The sequence below is a fragment of the Candida parapsilosis genome, contig 005504, assembly GCF_000182765.1.
Source record: "Candida parapsilosis strain CDC317 annotated contig 005504".
NCBI lineage: Eukaryota > Fungi > Ascomycota > Pichiomycetes > Serinales > Debaryomycetaceae > Lodderomyces > Lodderomyces parapsilosis.
This window is the reverse complement of record NW_023503277.1, coordinates 554677-573029: the sequence shown is the minus strand read 5'-3', so window position 1 is coordinate 573029 and position 18353 is coordinate 554677. Positions and strand designations below refer to the sequence as shown.

General features: G+C 37.7%; 6 protein-coding genes across 6 annotated transcripts; 5 read left to right on the top strand and 1 right to left on the bottom strand. All coding sequences in view use genetic code 12, as the record gives it.

Annotated features, from left to right (window-relative positions):
* Positions 1–3641: 3641 nt before the first annotated feature.
* On the top strand, positions 3642–6773 carry TRY5 (Try5p; the record flags this gene model as incomplete). Its single annotated transcript, XM_036808435.1, has 1 exon — positions 3642–6773. One exon carries the CDS (start codon positions 3642–3644, stop codon positions 6771–6773), a length of 3132 nt encoding a protein of 1043 aa, XP_036663012.1.
* A 127-nt stretch (positions 6774–6900) lies between these two features.
* Positions 6901–8814, bottom strand: CPAR2_602440 (uncharacterized protein; the record flags this gene model as incomplete). Its single annotated transcript, XM_036808423.1, has 1 exon — positions 6901–8814. One exon carries the CDS (start codon positions 8812–8814, stop codon positions 6901–6903), a length of 1914 nt encoding a protein of 637 aa, XP_036663011.1.
* A 502-nt stretch (positions 8815–9316) lies between these two features.
* On the top strand, positions 9317–10468 carry CPAR2_602430 (uncharacterized protein; the record flags this gene model as incomplete). Its single annotated transcript, XM_036808412.1, has 1 exon — positions 9317–10468. The coding sequence occupies one exon, from the start codon at positions 9317–9319 to the stop codon at positions 10466–10468; it is 1152 nt and encodes a 383-aa protein (XP_036663010.1).
* Positions 10469–13275: 2807 nt separating this feature from the next.
* CPAR2_602420 (uncharacterized protein) lies at positions 13276–14505 on the top strand (the record flags this gene model as incomplete). Its single annotated transcript, XM_036808401.1, has 1 exon — positions 13276–14505. The coding sequence occupies one exon, from the start codon at positions 13276–13278 to the stop codon at positions 14503–14505; it is 1230 nt and encodes a 409-aa protein (XP_036663009.1).
* A 557-nt stretch (positions 14506–15062) lies between these two features.
* CPAR2_602410 (alkene reductase) lies at positions 15063–16283 on the top strand (the record flags this gene model as incomplete). Its single annotated transcript, XM_036808390.1, has 1 exon — positions 15063–16283. The coding sequence occupies one exon, from the start codon at positions 15063–15065 to the stop codon at positions 16281–16283; it is 1221 nt and encodes a 406-aa protein (XP_036663008.1).
* A 719-nt stretch (positions 16284–17002) lies between these two features.
* Positions 17003–18097, top strand: ZCF18 (Zcf18p; the record flags this gene model as incomplete). The annotated part of the gene is made up of 1 exon (XM_036808379.1): positions 17003–18097. One exon carries the CDS (start codon positions 17003–17005, stop codon positions 18095–18097), a length of 1095 nt encoding a protein of 364 aa, XP_036663007.1.
* Between the last annotated feature and the right edge of the window lie 256 nt (positions 18098–18353).

Genomic DNA, 18353 nt, shown 5'->3' with positions numbered 1-18353 from the left:
AAGGGTGGGGTCGCACGTTTGTGTTTTTGGTGTGGGGAGAAAGTTTAAGAAAAAGCACAACACACAAAAGAGGTACGAAGAAGGCAGAAATTGGTATGCGACTAAGGACAATGAGAGAGAGAAAGAGGAACCACACATCCCCCTTCAAAGGAAATGCATGCACACAACAGAAGAGGTACAGTGGCACAAATGCTAGCAATTTTGAGACTCAGCGAAGGAAATTCAAGAAAAAAATACTAGAAGGTTCAAGAATTGTGTGGATGTGAAATCTCACCTGATTACACAAAATCTTCCTGGTCGGAAAGTCCGAGAATTCGTGTTTTTGCAATTACCCTTACAAAGATCCTGCTCTACTGGGCCATTACCTTCGAAGTCGCCGATCTTGTCTTCTTCATATGAAAAAAAAAGAGTTCAATACTAGCGTCACTTAAGCAGAAATCATTTTGTATATTGTGTAATCATATACCTTCATTCCGTTGTAATGTGTAGTAATCTGGTCGAGCTTTTTGTAAACTTTCGAGTGTGACCCCCATTTTCCCAGGCAAAAAAAAAAGCAAATAAGCCAACCAGGGCTAGGCTACTCTGAATGCATGGGACTGCCTTCATTCGAATTGTTTCAAAGCCTCTTGTACATTTTCCTTCTTTTGCTCCATTGGTGTGTACGTTTTTGTTGCGTACGAGACAATAGCTTCTTCTTTTGTAAAGTATTGGCGAACATCCAGACAATAAAAGAAGTCAATACACAATACGCTACAATATGAAACTTATTCTTTTGTCTATTTGTTGCTTCACTTGCAGATGAATTTGTTCGTCCATTGTTCATTGTTTTGAAATCACAGAAATTTTAAGATTGCCAAAGGATGTGTTAGCTTGCAGACGAGGCAGGTTACCTAAGACAAAAGGTTATGAATGGAGCGGGGTTTGAGCAGTAGATACATCTAGAAGATCTAAATTGGTTAAATAGGGTCCTTACAGATACAGATCTGTAGTGGGGTCATTTTACAGTACATGATAACTGAGACCATTTTTATATGTGTGTTGATCTTTGTAAATCTTTAATTTACTAAACAACTGAAGTAGATCAATTGGGACATCATGAAAAAAGAGAGGAAGAGGTACATGATACAACAAGAAATAGTGGAGAGAGAGAGAGAGAGAGAGGGGAGGTTTTGATCTCAACTGCAACATCGGGTAGAGATAACTTGTAGCTGAAATGCTATTGGCGATTGTAAATGAGGGGAACAGGGAGTGAAAGTTGTGTGGTTGCAATGCACAGTGAGAAAGGTAAAAAAAAACAGAACTGTAAAAGCCTTGTGGTAATGCATGATTTGCAGAGAAGGGGCAAAGAAGGGGTTAGGGAATTCATGTGACTATAGAAACTAATGACAAGGGGGGAAATAAGATTGTAGTTGAGTAGAGTTCTTAAGCATAAGGGGGAACCTAATGCGTGAGTGCTACTTTAAACGTTTGTTTCATGAAACATCACCTCTCTTTTCTTTGGGATATCTTTTTGTTTGTTGGGAAAGAAGTGGCAAAAGAAGAATACAATACCTTACACTTCCAAGGTGGATGTTCTAGAGTTGTCAGTTGTGGAGATAGTGAAGGGTATAGGGTTTCATAGTCTACTACCATCGATTGAATACATTACTAATTTGGTTGTAGATTCTTGAAGTCTTTTCCTCTTCCTCTTCCTCTTCTTCTTCTTCTTCTTCTTTTGCAGTGTTGCACAATGTAACACATTAAAAAAAGAGCAAAATTTCCTAATTGGGGAAAGTGGAGAAAAATTGAAAAAATAGAAAAAAATAAAATTAAAAATAAAATAAAATAAAATAATTTGTGAGTTATAATAAAGTATTACGTAATTCTGTTTCTCCTTTTTCTTTTATGTATTGTTCTCAACGTAATAGTATGTTCTTAGTGAGAATTTAAACTTTTTCGGAGATTTAGTTCCATTAATTACACAAACGCGCAAATTAAATATGCAATCAAAGAGTATACTAGAAAAGGGAATACGATGCCTTCACATACAAACTCAAAAGAAAAGTGAAACATGTAATGTTACAGTCTCAAGTGTAGAAAATAGCATTAAACTCTTTCTTTAGTAGTAGTCTATCCACATATACTGTTGTTTTCTTTTTTGTAGTGGTTGTTTTTGATGATGTATTGTTTCTTATGTATTTCGAGTGTGGGGTATTTCTTTGTGTGTTCAGAAAGAAAAAAAACGTTTGGTGTAGAACAATAAGGAAGGTGCTATGTTGTCCCACTAAAGGAGGATATCCCCCAACAGATCAAACGACAGAGCCGGAAAGAAAGGTATAGACCATCTACTGTAGCAGTTAGTACATTTATTGCGGGAGGAGAGGTATATCATGTGAGTTGTGTTAAAGCAATTGGTTGCGTGTGTTTGTGTGTGTACAAACGGTAACAAATTAAAAGCTGTCAAGTGAAATTGTTACACACACATACCCACTATTACTCTTTCTCTATTCTTCTAATAATACTTTACCCCTCAAAGTCTAATGCTGTTGCAAGATCAAAAAAATGGGTGATATTCTTGCTGTCGTAAAATACTCAAATGTATGGGGTATAGCATTAGTCATCATCTTTTCATGGCCGTGGTAGTTTGTGTGTGTGTGTGTGTGTGTGTGTGTGTGCGTGTGTGTGTATATAGGGCAATTAATGGATTAGTGCGTAGGTGTTATTCTTTGGTTGTAATAACAAATACACTGATAGACATGGACACTTAACTTTAAATCATGCTCTTCTTAATATTTTAGTGGGGGGTAAGAGATGGTTTTGAGTGTAGTGTTGTGTGGCACAAAAGAGATAAATTTTTAGTTGTTGTACAGATTAGGTAAAACATTATACATCAATAGTAGTAGTGGTAGTAAGTAGTACTTGGTATATATATATATATATATATATAAAGCCATTGAAGCCGTATGAAAAAGGATTCTATGACTCTTGATTTTTTTTGATCTTCTTTTGATTTTGTAATACAGTCTTTAAGTGTATTCACCAGTCACATAATCATACATTAAATTTATAATCACTTGTGTATTTCCTTTTCATCTGATAGTAAAGATCAAGAGATATCGATTTTTCGTCTTTTTTTTTTTTTTTTTACAACCAAAAAATCTGCACACACAAGAAACAACCAAATAAATCACATATCACACAACACACCTTGAGACACTCCATCAACCTACTTTCTGAGGCGTGTGACACAATCAAGTTCATCTTCAACTACACTGAGTCTTTTCCTTGCTTAGAAGTAAGTGGATACAAATAAGATCATCAAAAAAGAGATCACTCTCGGACTTTTTTTTCCTTTTTTTACCATAACACACATTAGCTAATGCAACGGAGCCACCAATAGTTCTATAACAGAGTATACGAATTACAACTCCAAACAACACAATAACTAACCACTCGAACAAGGATTAAGCTTAAGTTTTAGTGCCATTTTTAAAGTGAGACAATTTTTTATTACAAGACTCTTCTTGATTTAGCCATTTGAATCTTCACAAAAGCTGACTTCAGCCACTTGCCAGTAATCATCAATAGCACATTGCCTGATCTTGACTCAATTGTTGCACTTGGCAAAAAAATCACATCCCTCGTCGTCAGAGTTTTCCAAAATGCAGCTGGAAAAGAGTTCTACGACAAAACTGGCACCCCAGAAGAAATACATTTGTGGGTTTTGTGCCAAAGCGTTCACTCGGTCAGAACATAAACAACGTCATGAACGATCGCATACGAATGAAAAACCATTCCATTGTTTACAATGTACCAGTTCATTTGTGAGGCGAGACTTGTTGCAACGTCATTGTCGTACAGTGCATCAGATTCAAGATGTAGCAAGACGAAAGTCTCTGGATGCAGTTGGAAGCTCATTACCACTAATGAGTGCACCATCACAACAGACTAACCTACAGCCATCGCAAAGTCGTGACCTGCTGAATGACTCTGATAATGTGCCACTCTTATCACAACAACAGCAGCACCAACAAAATAACCAGCAACAACAGCAGCAGAACCAACTGCAGCAACACCTCCTACCACAACAACAACATCACCAACAACATGCTTTTCAGGTAACTCCACAACTAGACACTTCATCCTCCTCATCATCCACATCATTACAACCTAATTCAATTCCATTCCCGTTTGATGCACAGGACCACCTACCTTTAACAACAATGACGCCGTCAAACAGTGTCAATAGTGAACATGCTCCACTGAAGAGACGCAAGAAATCAGAATCTAGTGGTGGCGTACTTGGTATGCGAAGAAACTCAACCATGCCAATGTCCACTGGTTCAAACGATACAAATCTTATCAACTTATTATCCATTTCGAAAAAGCTAGACTACATCTTGAAAGCTTCAAACTTGGGGTTGAATGAATCGGTTAGTGACTCGTTTCTTATTGGTTTCAATACTTTGCAAGAACTACTGACAAAATTTCCCATTTTCGACTCTATTGTGAAAAGTTTAATGTATTATTTGAGCACGTTCTATATACCTAGCACAAATGGTGGCCCAACAGCGGCAATGGTACCACCGCCGATGACACCTAGCTTATCCCACCCCAATCATTTCAAAACAGGCCTCATATACTCAATTATATCACTCGGTTGCATCGTCAACAAGAACTCAATCAAGTCGCTAATCTTTTTCAAAAAGGCATGGATTTTGTTGATCAAAAAGTTGATTCCACAATACAACAATAGTAATGTGCCACTAGATCAAATTGAAATTGCAAGTAACTTGTTTTTGTTGTCGTACATCTATGTTTCGTATGATTTGGAAAATTACGATATAAATAATGAACAAGTGGGTAAGGCCAACGGTGAGAATGACAATGATGAACAAATTTACCTCAACAATATTGTCATTTTGGAATACCTTGATCAAATCAGCTTTATTATTATTTCAAACTTGACTGATTTTTCCAACCCCAATGACAAACTCATCGACAGTAATATGAATTTATTTTGGTCAATCTATATTGTGTTGTCATTCTACTTCCATGATCGAAACCCAAAGGTATATGCAAGCTTTCTACACAAGTTGGTTGGTCAAGAGGATTTGCTATCGGTGATGCAAAAATTCTCCAAATCATATTCTGTCATTGATGAACATGACGATTTCATCAAGATGATTGTTGTGGCAACTATTGGCAATGAGTTGAAAAATTATCACGCTTCAATATCGTCGTCATCTTCATCTGAATCACCCCATTCAGAAATACCAAATGGATCTCCATCCATCAAGATTTACGAATCGAAAAATGTACTTCATAACTCGGTCATTTTGATTAATCGATCAATAAACGTTTTCCAGCCATTGCTGGAATCCAATGCAAAGCTGAAGTTGTTTGAGTTGTTTCGCAAAAATTTAATCATAAACAGTCCATTGAAATATCGTGAATTGTTGAGCAACTACATTTTTATCCCACAATCGTATGTGAATTGGCAGTTGCTAAACTTGACATTGGATGAAGCAACAATCAACTATGATCTTAAGGAAACTTTACACAGATCGATAGATGATCCAAGTAAGATAGACACACTTGAGTACAAGCTCAAGCTTTTCCTCGATTATAAAAAGATCCATCTCGATATTAATAACAATATATCCATTGTGTCACTACCAATGGTTTTTTTCTCCAACTATCTCAATCTAAATATTATCGATTGTGGATCCACTTTTAATCAATTGCAATTGAAGAATATCAAATTGTTTCTTTTGCATTGGTACATGGTGATGAATAAATTGTTGATTATGATTTGGTGTGATGATATTTTACAGTTTGAAGAAAACTACATCTTGCAAACATTTGTGTACATGTTGTTGGACAATAAACTGTTGTTGTTGAAGAAATTGAATATCGAAGCCCCACATAATAATTCTGGTTATTATGAAGAAGTCAAGATGTCTAATGTTGATTCAGCAGTTGATTTTAAATTCAACAAGAAGTGGTTTTGGATAGTCAAGATGAAATTGGACAATGTTTTTGAACAGTGGATGCATCATATCAAGATTCCATTTTTGGATAATAGTTTTGCTATGGTTAAGATTCAAGTTGCCAAATTTATAAATGAGCATATTGCATTGGAAGGATTGGTGTTTAAAGAAGATGCTGAAGATGCTACTGTGGGCAGTGGTAGTGCTGGACAGCAACTGCAACAACAACATCAACTGCAGCAACTACAACAGCAGCACCTTGTTTTCAACAATAGTGGACCCAATTTGTCCATGTCAGGACAGCATGGTCATTCTGCATCAACAAGTATGTTGAGTTCAACGTCAATGAACTACGCCATTCCAATGCAACAGCAAGTGTCGTCAAACTTTATCAATTATGGATCAATGAATGATTTTGTTGGTGGTGGAGGAGGTGGTCCGGGAAATATGAATAAGCGATCAAACTCGATATCACTGGTGATACTGCTGAATTTTGGTAAAGATGTGGCTCAAATGCCATCGCAATCGCAACAGCTACAACAACAGCAACAACAACAGCAACAGCAACAGCAACAGCAACAACCACATCTAATGCCTCAGCCGCAGCAAATGCCCACGAGCGGACAACAACAGCCACCACAACTCCAATCGCAGCAACTGCAACAAGGACAGAACCAACAGTACTACAGCTACTCTACTCATCCACCACCACCACCAATCTTATCCTCGATGCCAAAAGAATTAGTGTTGCCTCCCATATCATCTGAACGAAGAAAAGAAAAATCTGAAGTAACGTATTGAAGAAGAGAGTCACAACAAGGTTTTACTGCATCGTAAATAAATTTATATGTATATGCTTCAAGTATAAATTATTAATCATAAATTATCCATAGAGATCTTTTGAAAAAGTACGTTTTTTCTGTTTTGCTTATAGTTTGGGTTTCGGTGCCAAAGTCGTTGTCATTGGTGCTGGATCATGATAAGTATCTTTGTGAAATGGTTTCAATTTCCATAAATCAAGAATCTTTGAATCAATATCAACTAAGGCTTCTCGCGTAGTGGTTTTGCCAGCTTTGTCCTGCTGTTTATTCTGTTGGTACAATTGTCGATAACAATAGTCAATTACACCAATGGGTAAAACGAATGTAAATGTGGTTAATTTCTCAGTATCGTGTTTACCACTTGTAGGCGTATTCAGTTGCTCCTGCTGCTTATGTTGTTCATCTTGATCCTGGGGTGTTGGTTTGTAGACTTTAGCATTTGAACAAATCATACCCACAAGGTGATCGTTTGCAACTGTGAATAACCCACCACCTGAGCTTCCATTATAACAAGAAGCAGAAGCAATAATCAACCCAGGTCCAATACTTGCCGAATCGTTCTCCACTCCCACCTCGTGCCGATACACACAATTGATAATACCATGTGATTTCAATGGTTGTAAATACAATGGATCGAAAAACAATCCAAAAGATTGTGTGTATACTGCATCTCCTTCAACTATTGCATCATCGGGTCCTTTTTCGATTGATGAAACCGGTGTTATTGGACGAAATCCATTCTCAAGCAACAACAGCGATGCACGTTGATCAATCTGAATAAAAGCAAGGTCTAAATCAGGATGAGGAATGATTATATTCTGTTCAAGTGGTGCATTGACTTGAATTGAATCTCCTTGGCTAGTGATCAAAATGGTTGCACTATCGTCACTAGGGTCAAAGTGTAATTTGCGTCGATTGGAAATGGGATTTCCTGTTGCCGTGGCTGGTGTTGATGATTTATTATGGTTTGGAAAAAAGGGAGCCACAACATGACTATTTGTGATGAGTAACTGATCTTTGTAGAAGATACACGATCCCCAAGTACGATGATTCGATGCATTGATGATTAATGGCAACACTGATTTGGGGTCTCCTTGAGCTTTACTGGTAAGCTTTGTTGACAATGAAGGTAAGTTGAATAGTTTTGATAATGTTGTTGATGAAAGTGTCTTGTAAATGATTGAAGACGATGATTTTATCAACGATGAGGATGAATTTGGATATTGTGATGGTGATGATGGCGGAGGGATTAATGTTGGTGATAATTGGATAATTTTTTGCAATGGGATAATTACCATTAGGTTCCCATCGCCATTTGTCTTGCGTAAATTGCCCAATACTAATCCAATGAGCCTATTTCCAGGAACATCAATATTGTTGGACGCACCGGTGGATATGCCGCTATTGCCAGTGTTTAGTGTCTTTTGAATTACAGCCCCACCCGCCATATTCTCCATGTACGCGGCATCACTCAACCAGTAATCGCCAATTCCTTCACCATTGTCTGCATCCTGGTCATTTTGATGTACCTTGTACACTATCCTAGCTATGGTTGTAAATTGGTGGAATATCAATGAGTTGGTGAAATTGAATGGACTTGACACTATCGCGACCTGATCTCCAATGGCAGCCCTCGGTTTCTTCCTCGACACTAAACCCAATGACTTTGATGTAGTTGACTCTATTGTGAACCCCGGTGCACTTAGTTTCAATATCGATAATGTTTTCCCAAACTGATCTCGAGGATACAAGTTGAATTGATTATGAGTATCAAAAAATTCAAAATCAGAGGCATTGATGGTAACATCTTCTAAAATTGACACTCTATGCCAATTGACTTGGGATGAGGACTTGTTGGCTCCATAATTTGCATAAATTGAGTACTTATCAATTCGTGGGAAATGATTGACAGTCAAGATAAATGGTGAAAAGGATGATGATGTGGAGGTGATGTAAACTCCGGATGAGGCATGGATAGTATCGTCGAGGATATATTGGAGAGCGATAGGCGTAAACTTCATCTTGGTCAATTGCCTAGATCTCTGTTGACGTAAGAGTGAACGTTTTGAATTTAATTATTTGAATACGTGAAGGTGGTGGGGTGATATAAAAAATAACATGCGGGGGGGGTGGCTGCTACCAAAGAAATCTGCAATGTCGCAGATCTAAGAGAAAAAGATAGTTTCGGCGTCGCGACACTCACGTATGGTGATTTAATATACCTACTACTAAATCCACAGACTCATTGAAAACATCCAAAGTACTGGATCTCGTTTGGTATACGATAGTACTTTACTAATTCCACTCTTTAGATATCTACTACTAAACAACTGAGGATCGTATTAGGTAGATCTAAGCGTGGACCCATCTCCATCCTGCATACAGCTTTATGGTTGACGTGTAGAATTTCTCTTTTTCTGTCTTTTCGTTTTTTCGAATTTTTCACAATATTTACTGAAGGGACCACACGTTAAGACTCCGGAGATCTAGCCCCCCCACCAATAGGAAACCTCAACGGCAACAATGCAGTACCGATTCCTACTATCAACAATAGTCCTATTCTCGATCTTGTCATACGCGATCGCTAAGAAAAACTTTTATCAAATCCTTGGTGTTGATAAATCTGCTTCAGATAAAGAGATCAAATCTGCGTATCGTCAATTAACATTAAAGTATCACCCAGATAAGAACCCAGGAGATGAAGCGGCTCATGATAAATTTATAGAGATTGGTGAAGCTTACGAAGTATTGAGTGATGCCACCAAACGGAAAAATTATGATACATTTGGTGATCCAAATGGACAACCTCAGCACAATTTTGATTTCGGTGATATATTTGGCCAATTCTTTGGTGGACATGGCGGCGCTGGTGGTGGAGGAAACAGGCAACCACAAGTGAAACGTGGCAGCGATGCCAACGTCGATGTTCATCTATCACTAAAGGATTTTTATCGTGGTAAATTAGTGGCTTTTGACGTTGTGATGCAAAATGATTGTTCTGTTTGTGATGGAACTGGATCCAAAGATAAGCAACGTCATACATGTGAGAAATGTCAAGGTACTGGTCAAATCATTGTTCAACATCAATTGGCACCAGGTTTTGCTCAACAGATTCGTATGGCATGTGATGTATGTGGAGGTACAGGAAAGCTGGTTAAAGATGCATGTAAATCATGTAGTGGACAAGGAGTAGTTAGAGGACCACGACATTATGATGTTCATTTGGAGAAAGGGCAAGTTAGAGATAGTTCAATACGTCTTGAAGGTGAAGGAGACAAGAGTCCTCGATGGGTACCCGGTGATTTAATTGTTAGGTTCAGAGAGAAGTTTAATGACAGTTGGGGGTATAGAAGAGTCAGAGATAATTTGTACCGTACCGAAGTGTTGTCATTGAAAGAAGCATTGCAAGGTGGATGGGAGAGGCATATACCATTCCTTGGTGAAGTTGATGGTGATGATGAAGGTGGGGATGACGAGTACAAGGAAGTTGTATTGAAGCGTGCCAAGGGTGAAAGTGTAATGGATGGACAAGTTGAAGTTGTTAAAGGATATGGTATGCCAATTGTGACTGATCATGATGAAGAAGATAAGTTTGGTGATTTGTATATTGAGTATAAGGTGGTGTTACCAGGCGATAGTAAAGCCAAGGAGAGCATTAAGAAGGATGAGTTGTAGAGGGCCTTAGGTGTAATTATTTTTTTTTTTTATAGACGTGGTAAATTGATGAAAAGGCGTTGATGAGAACTCAATTGTTTCCGTTACTTTTATTCTTACGTCTACTGTTGACGTAATAAAGGTTTCCTATTGAAAGCATTGAGATGGAAAAAAAAAATAATGCACTCTACTTAAAAAAGGGGGCGGACTCCAGATCAAGGACTTCCAAGGAAATGACGTAAACTTGAAATCCGAGTATCCGTTGAGAATTGAGACATAAAGACCTAGCGTTAGTTGAGTGAATTTGTGCGATTTCGAGCCGGGGGGGGACCTGAATAATTGCTGTTTTATTGTTTGAATTTTTTAGGTATTGTTTGCTTCGCCACAAATGTCAAACACAAAAACAACAATATTATAAGAAGAAATCAAAACTTTAACTCGTTTTCAACGCACTTAGCTGGTGATGTCAGAGAGGGTTTCCTTTTTGTCCTTTAAAGCCTTGTGATCTCAAAAGGGAGTTAAAACAGGAAAGACAATATGCTCATTCTGATTGTTGCTCTTGTGTTCCTAAAGTGTGGCTGATTAAAATCGCCACATAACTAATGCGATCAATACAGTTTGAATAATGGAGGTTGTTAATGGCACATGTTGTCGCTTGATCATCCCATTCTTCAGGTAGCAGAGGGAAGTGGAATTGTTGTGTATTTGTAGTTACCTATTCTGAGTTATGATGTCTCTTACGTCAATGGACTCTGCTATTTGTGGAGTGAAACCAAAAATAATAAATTCCACTATCTAAATAAAGCCCATTGTGAATTGGATAAGTTGCTCATGAACAAAAGACTTCCTCTTCATGTCATTGATGTACCGGACTATGGGGCAAACAACGGGTTTGGGTCGAGAGATTTGTAAAAGATTTCAATAATTGCAGTTGTTAATAGTAGGAGTAATGCAATGCTTGTAGATTGTTACAAAAGATTGAAAAGACCTACTTCTTAGGTCTAGATTTTTTAGGCAACGTGGTATTTCTACATTAGGATTTTGTGTAAGCTTTGAGTCTCGGAATTCGAATGATCAACTTTTGTGGCTTGGTTTCATAACATGGATTGCTGTGGAATTCCGTCAAGTGAAAAAGAAAAGAAAAGAAAAGAAAAAAATAATTAAATAAGTAAATTTGTCCATCCAGTACCACACAATTCGATTGATACCTAGCGTCTATTTCGTTGTTGACACGTATACAGTGTTGTAGCCTTGAATGCGCTGCATCGAGAATAAACATCTGATTAGATTCCTTTTAATCTCGCGTACTAAAGATAATCAGTTGATTTAAAAAGCGCTACTCAAAAAAGAGTGTAGTTCTTTTTTGTGATTGGCTGAATACTTTTTGAAATTCTCAACAATTCTTTCTGTTCTCTGTTTGTGTGTGGCGCTGTCCTCTTCCATTGTTTTCTTTTGTGTAAGCAATAAAAGATAGATAGATAGAGAGAGAGAGAGAGAGAAAAACCGAAAGCGAAAGGGTGGCTACTAACCATACGCAGCATACACGTGGAAATGAACATGGCAACTGGACCAGAGGTGAAGTTCTTATGAAGAAGATGAGATTCAGCATCCCCTTGTTGACATCTGAGGGGAAGTTTACGAAAGAGCTCAACAGAAAAAAAAAAAAAAAAGGAAAAGGGGATCAAACGTATCCCCCACTTTCATAGTTTGGTTCTCCACTTTTTTTCATATTCCTCCATAGGTGCGAAAGGCTGGTGGTTGCATATATCAAATACGTTTGATCATGTCTACGCTAAATATAAAGACTGTGTCCACTTCCTCACTCTCTATGCCTAGACTGAATAAAGTGTTGTACAATTTCTTGTCCTAGTCAAAAGCCAAGAAGGTTTACGTGCGAAGGTGGGGAAGAATTATAAAATTTTTGGGGTGTGCATGAATAGGTAGCGCCTGTGCCATCTAATTGTTCTAGGCCATAGTGTTCCAGGCTTCTTTTTTCGCATATTCGGAATCAAAATTTTTCCTACGTCAAATTCATTTTGACAGTGTTGCATTGACGTAATAGTGGGAATAGGGGGAGTAAGTAGTCTATAGCAAATGTAATGTGAAACCAAATAACTTCAAGACAACAAGAAATCTGCATTTACTTTGCTTCTAACCACCATCATTCATTTTGAATTTTTTTTTTTTTTTTTTTTTTGCTGTTCCCTTTGTTCCTATTGTGTGTTTTGTGTACTTCCTCAATTGTGTGTAGTTGTTAGTTCTAGTTTGTCTTATGGCGCGTTTCGGTAAAGCTTTGAGAATATTTTGTGAGTTGTAACGCAAAATAATTGATGTTTGAGAAGAGCAAACGAAGCAAAAGAACCCACCTGTTCCAGAAAAACGTGTTAATTGAAATATCTTGTAGTACATCAGAGTAGTTCTTAACATTGCATAAAGCAGTGTAAGCTAAACGTGGAACCCCTTTAAAGATCCAAATTGTTCCATAGATCCAGTAGATCCTTTTAATTTAATCATTTTTTATATACATTAAAGTACTAAGTTTAAGTAGCTGTGCATTTACAGGCGGGATAATTTTAGTTTTAATTTTAATTTTTATTTTTTTATTTTTTTATTTTTTTTTTTTTATTATTCTTCTCATTGTTATTTCTCGGCATAACTATACTAATCACTCGGTATATATATATATATATCTATGTATCTCAGAAAGATACCTAAGTTCCTCTTTTCTACTTTTTTCAAATTGATTATCTTCAAAATAAATTTAGATCAAGCGTACCTAAAGAACAAACTGTTTATTACCCGTTATGGCTACAACACATCCATCCAATATGTCTGTACTATCTCCCTTAACTCACTCAACTAACAATCCCCATCTCGCTAAAAATATCATCGACAAACTAGCCATTAATCCACAAACATCAAACGTATCAGCATCACTACCCATAACACCTACTTCAATAGATTCACCTACATTGGACCAACGTAATAACAACGATAACAACAATAACAACAACATCCCCAAAGATTCATCCAAGCCACAATACAAGTCACTTCCAATATCACCACAACCATCAAGACCTTCATCTCAACTAATAGGCTCGCCAAGGCTGGCATTTGCTGAAGAGTTGGCACAATTACAAAACTATTTTGAAACGAAGCATGCGCCATTATTCACTGATGATGAGGAAGAACTAGATGAAACTGAAAGTATAGTATCAGAGGCTTTTAGTATAATGACACCTGACTTTTCCACTCCGACCCCAAGAAATAACAACTACATCGACAATGGAGGTAACATTATACAACCTTATTGGCCATTGCAGCAACAGAGACTACAACAACAGCAGCAACAGCAACAAGCTAACACCGTTTCCACTGCAGCTTTCCTTTCAGATTTGAAACTGACACTTCCATCCATCACAACCAATGACTCACCATCCACCATCTTGGCATCATTCTTTTCTAATCAATTATTTTATGCACAAAACTTGACTCAACTTTCACAACATTTCATCAATCATGAATTTGATAGTTTTAGTCACGATGTAGTACTCAACCCAAACATTCCTTCCAAAAACTACCATGCTAAAATCATTGAACAATTGGACCAATTATACGTTTCTTGTATTGAATTGAGTTCAGTTATAACCATGTTTAATGCATTCATTGCCAAAATCAACCACCATGAAGTTGGTTTACAGAATTTGAAACTGATAAAACAACAATTTGATTCCTTAATCAATGACTATTTGGGACAGCATGTGCATCACATTTTGGACAAGATTATTGATGCATTGTACGAGTATAATTTGATGATTGAAGAGATGTTGGAAGAAGGTGAAAATACCAAGGGTGAGAATGACGATGGGGAAGGTGATGATGCTGATTATGATACGATTAATGACTACTATAACGAAATTGAAACGACACTTACTTTGTCTAATTCGAAATTAACTCAACAAGATTGTGACAAGTTTTACAAGTTGTTGAATGATGAAATTGTAAATGACAAACATTGGCATGATTATATTGCTAATTTGAAAACTTTTATAGATTGAAAATGCACGAGTTTGTCAATGTCTTAATGAGATATTTTTGTAGATGTGGAAAGTTTAACATTTAAATGATAGGTTGGCGGTAGGAGAGAGTGATTGTATTTGCAAACTGAGGAAGTCCCGTTTGTCTTAGCTTAATCCGGTCTTTTCCTCTACATGCCTACATACTTTGCACTCAGTTGCTGAATTATGTGTTCTTCCGGTCTTTTCGACCCTGAAAGAGATTCTTCATCCCATGGAGATAAATCATTGTTTAGCGTTTCTCTTATGCGGATAAATAACGGAAATATTGAAGCCGTCCGATACTGTCCTCACTTTGCTCATGAAAACTTAGGGATGAGCTGTTGTTTTTTTTATTTTCTTTTTTGTAATTGCTGTGGCTTTTACTTAGTTATTCTTTGTGTCACCCGCGGCGTATACTTCAAAGGTATGCATATCCGATCTTTGCTTACAAATACAAAAAGAATTTATAATAAATCAAAACTCTGAAAAAGTATATAAGCAGAGGGATGTCGAGTTCAAAACCCATCATCTTCTAACTCCATCAGGGCTTTTTTCAAATGTCGAACAATTCAGAAGTGGTTCAAATTAGACCACTCGGTCACACCAAACTTTTTGAACCAATTGCGATTGGTGCCCACACTTTACCCCAACGTATTGCATTTGCTCCGTCAACAAGGCAACGTGGGACTGTCGACTACTACCCTACTGATTTGCAATTACCTTACTACAAAGCCAGAGCTCAGTACCCGGGTACGTTGGTCATTACTGAAGCCACGTACGTTGCACCTGGCGGTGCAGGAAGAGCCAATGTCCCTGGAATTTGGAATGACAAGCAAGCTGCTGGGTGGAAGAAAATCACTGACGCGATAAGGCAGGAAAAGTCATTTTCAAGTATTCAATTATGGCATTTGGGAAGAACTGCTGATCCAGAACAGTTGAAACGTGATGGTCAACCGTTTATTGCTCCCTCAGCCATATATATGGATCAAGAATCAGAACAACATGCCAAGAAAGTCGGCAATGAGTTGAGGGCAGCTACTAAAGAAGAGATTGAAGACTTGATCAATAACGTATACCCCAATGGGGCTAGAAAGGCATTGGATGCTGGATTCGACTTTATCGAATTACATTCAGCTCATGGGTACTTTTTGGATCAATTTTTGAACCCAGTGACCAATCATCGAACTGATGAGTACGGTGGTTCGATTGAAAACCGTGCTCGTTTACTATTGGCAATCATTGACAAATTGATCCCTATTGTTGGTGCCCAAAGATTAGCAGTTCGATTATCACCATGGGCCACTTTCCAAGTTAGTGATCCAGAAGGAGCTGAAATACATGCTTATATTCTCGATCAATTGCAAAAACGTGCTGATGAAGGCAACGAATTGGCTTACATTTCCCTTGTTGAACCTAGAGTCTCGGCTTCTTACGATGTGGCAATTGAGGATCAACGCGGTAGAAGTAATGCTTTTGCTGATGAGCATTGGAAGGGTAAATTCGTTAAAGCAGGCAACTATACTTATGATGCACCCAAGTTTGAAACCATGTTGCATGATTTGGGGAATGGCCGTACTGTAATTGCGTTTTCACGATTTTTTACATCGAACCCCGACTTGGTTTATCGATTGAAAAATGGGTTACCTTTGCAACATTATGATAGACCTACATTTTATACTCATGACAATTATGGATACAATACTTGGAATTCATATGATGGGAGTGAACAGTTTGATAAGGAGGCTGAGCAAAAGCGAGTTGGTAAAGTTTTAGCATAGACTATGATTTCGCTCAGATATATTTAGAATATACGTATAGAAACTAAAGACAATATGAAGAGAGAGAAATTAGAATGTTGTAAGATCTTTTTGCTTGGCGGGAGTAACTAACTTTTTTTGTATAATTATTATATGCAGAATGCAGGGGGCATTTGGGTTTCTCTTTGAACTGAAAAATAAGTTTAGATTCGATAGCTCAGAAGGAAACAAGTTCTGTTACCCTGCAGTCCTCTATTCAGCCTCCTATTCAGTTATGTCACCGAGTACTACCCAACGCAACGCAGCGAAAAGGTCCAGATATGGTTGTCAGAGCTGTAAACAAATGAAAATCAAAGTATGTTTCAAAAAAGCACCACAACACCTGTGCACGCGTGTACTAACAATGGCACTTCTAGTGCAATGAAGGGAAACCTTCTTGCGAAAATTGTGTTCAGACCCAAAGGATATGTGTCTATGTTGCACCACCCAAGCCGACATTGCCACGAGCTAGAAAACGAGCTTCGAGACCCGTGAATTTGAAAACCACTTCAGTAAACAGGGTATCATCAATAAAAAAATTGGACGCTCCAGGTGATACAAAGAGCCCATCTTTCATTACAGTTTCATCTAACAAAGAGAAGCTATTAGAGCGGATTCTTTGTCGCTCCCCACGCAATCCAACTCCACCAAATTATGCGGACTATCTTGCGCGAAGTTTGGTATTGAATCTGTCCTCTACAATGCTAGGTTTACTGAGATTTGAGTTACGACTATTGAAGTTCTTTGAAACTCAGGGTGTGTACATGCTTTCTTTTGGTGTGAATGAAGGCGTCCACAATGCATGGAAATACAAAGTTCCGCAATTGTTTATGGAAAGTGAATTAGTTCGGCAACTGGTGTTTGCATTTGCTACTGTTGCTTTAAGTGATAATATACCGATACCTGAGGTGCAAAGTTTGGACATGGAAGATGCTTCGGACAAATTGGCTATACAGCAGAAAACCCGTGAGCTGGATTCTGCGACAGTGGATAATATGTATTTACAAACCATGTCCCATTTTTTAGACACTCTTGCAAAAGCTCAAGAAAGAAATCGGCAAGTAGGGTTGTCAAATTCCTTTGAAGATCCATTCACAGCAATGGAATTGAAAGTTTCTAGCACTTTGATTTTTGCATTGTTGGGAATTCAACCATATGGCTTTATCAAACTTATAAATTTCAACCGCGATAACGAGGAAACAGATCTTGTCACTTTTGCCAAAAGTACCAGAGATATAACTCTCAATTGGGCAAGCACGTTACTACAATCTAAAATAGGTGGGCTCCTATACTTGCGAATCAATGAGAATACTCAAAGTCCAAGATCAAAAGAATGTAATTATCCCATAATCAAATACCTTTTACAACAGTTATACCAATTTCAAGATTCAACAAATGAAGACAAAGTGGCCAACGAAATTTCACAATTGTATCAAACATTACAATTGACACTCGATTGCTTGACAAAAGCACTATTTAGTTGCCAGTACTATAGGTTCCCCCTCCCGTTGTTTCGTTTCCTTCTGGTTGTCCCTGATGAATTTCGAACATTGCTTTATGCAAAGCATCCTTTTGCATTGAAAGTGTTGTACATTTATGCTAGTTTGTGTTTTGTTGCCCGTTTTCAAATGTTTAAACAATACAATATCTGGCGAGATTTTGTTGTTTGGTATGAGCATGAAATCGGGCTAACTGATACAGTGGAAAGAAGTTTGTTCAAGCTCGTGGTTGATCAGTGCTTTGTCGTTACAAGTTATGAAAAGTTTCCATTATTCGACCCCATCGAATTGATGTAGTTGAATTAGATGGTGATGAACTCCGTGCAATTTTGTGTTAGAGTGGAGATAATTAATGGATATTAAATGCAGCAATGTCGTTTCGGGAGTTGCAACGAATTAGGCAAAAACCTCGGCTTAACTGTTGCTCTAATCTCCGCGTCTTAGTGTTATTTTTTCATTTTTTTTTTCCGCAACTGTGGGGCGCGTTTCGCCACAACTGAAATTCCACATAAATATAGAATTGAATTCCTTTTTGTTCATTTTCCAATGTTAT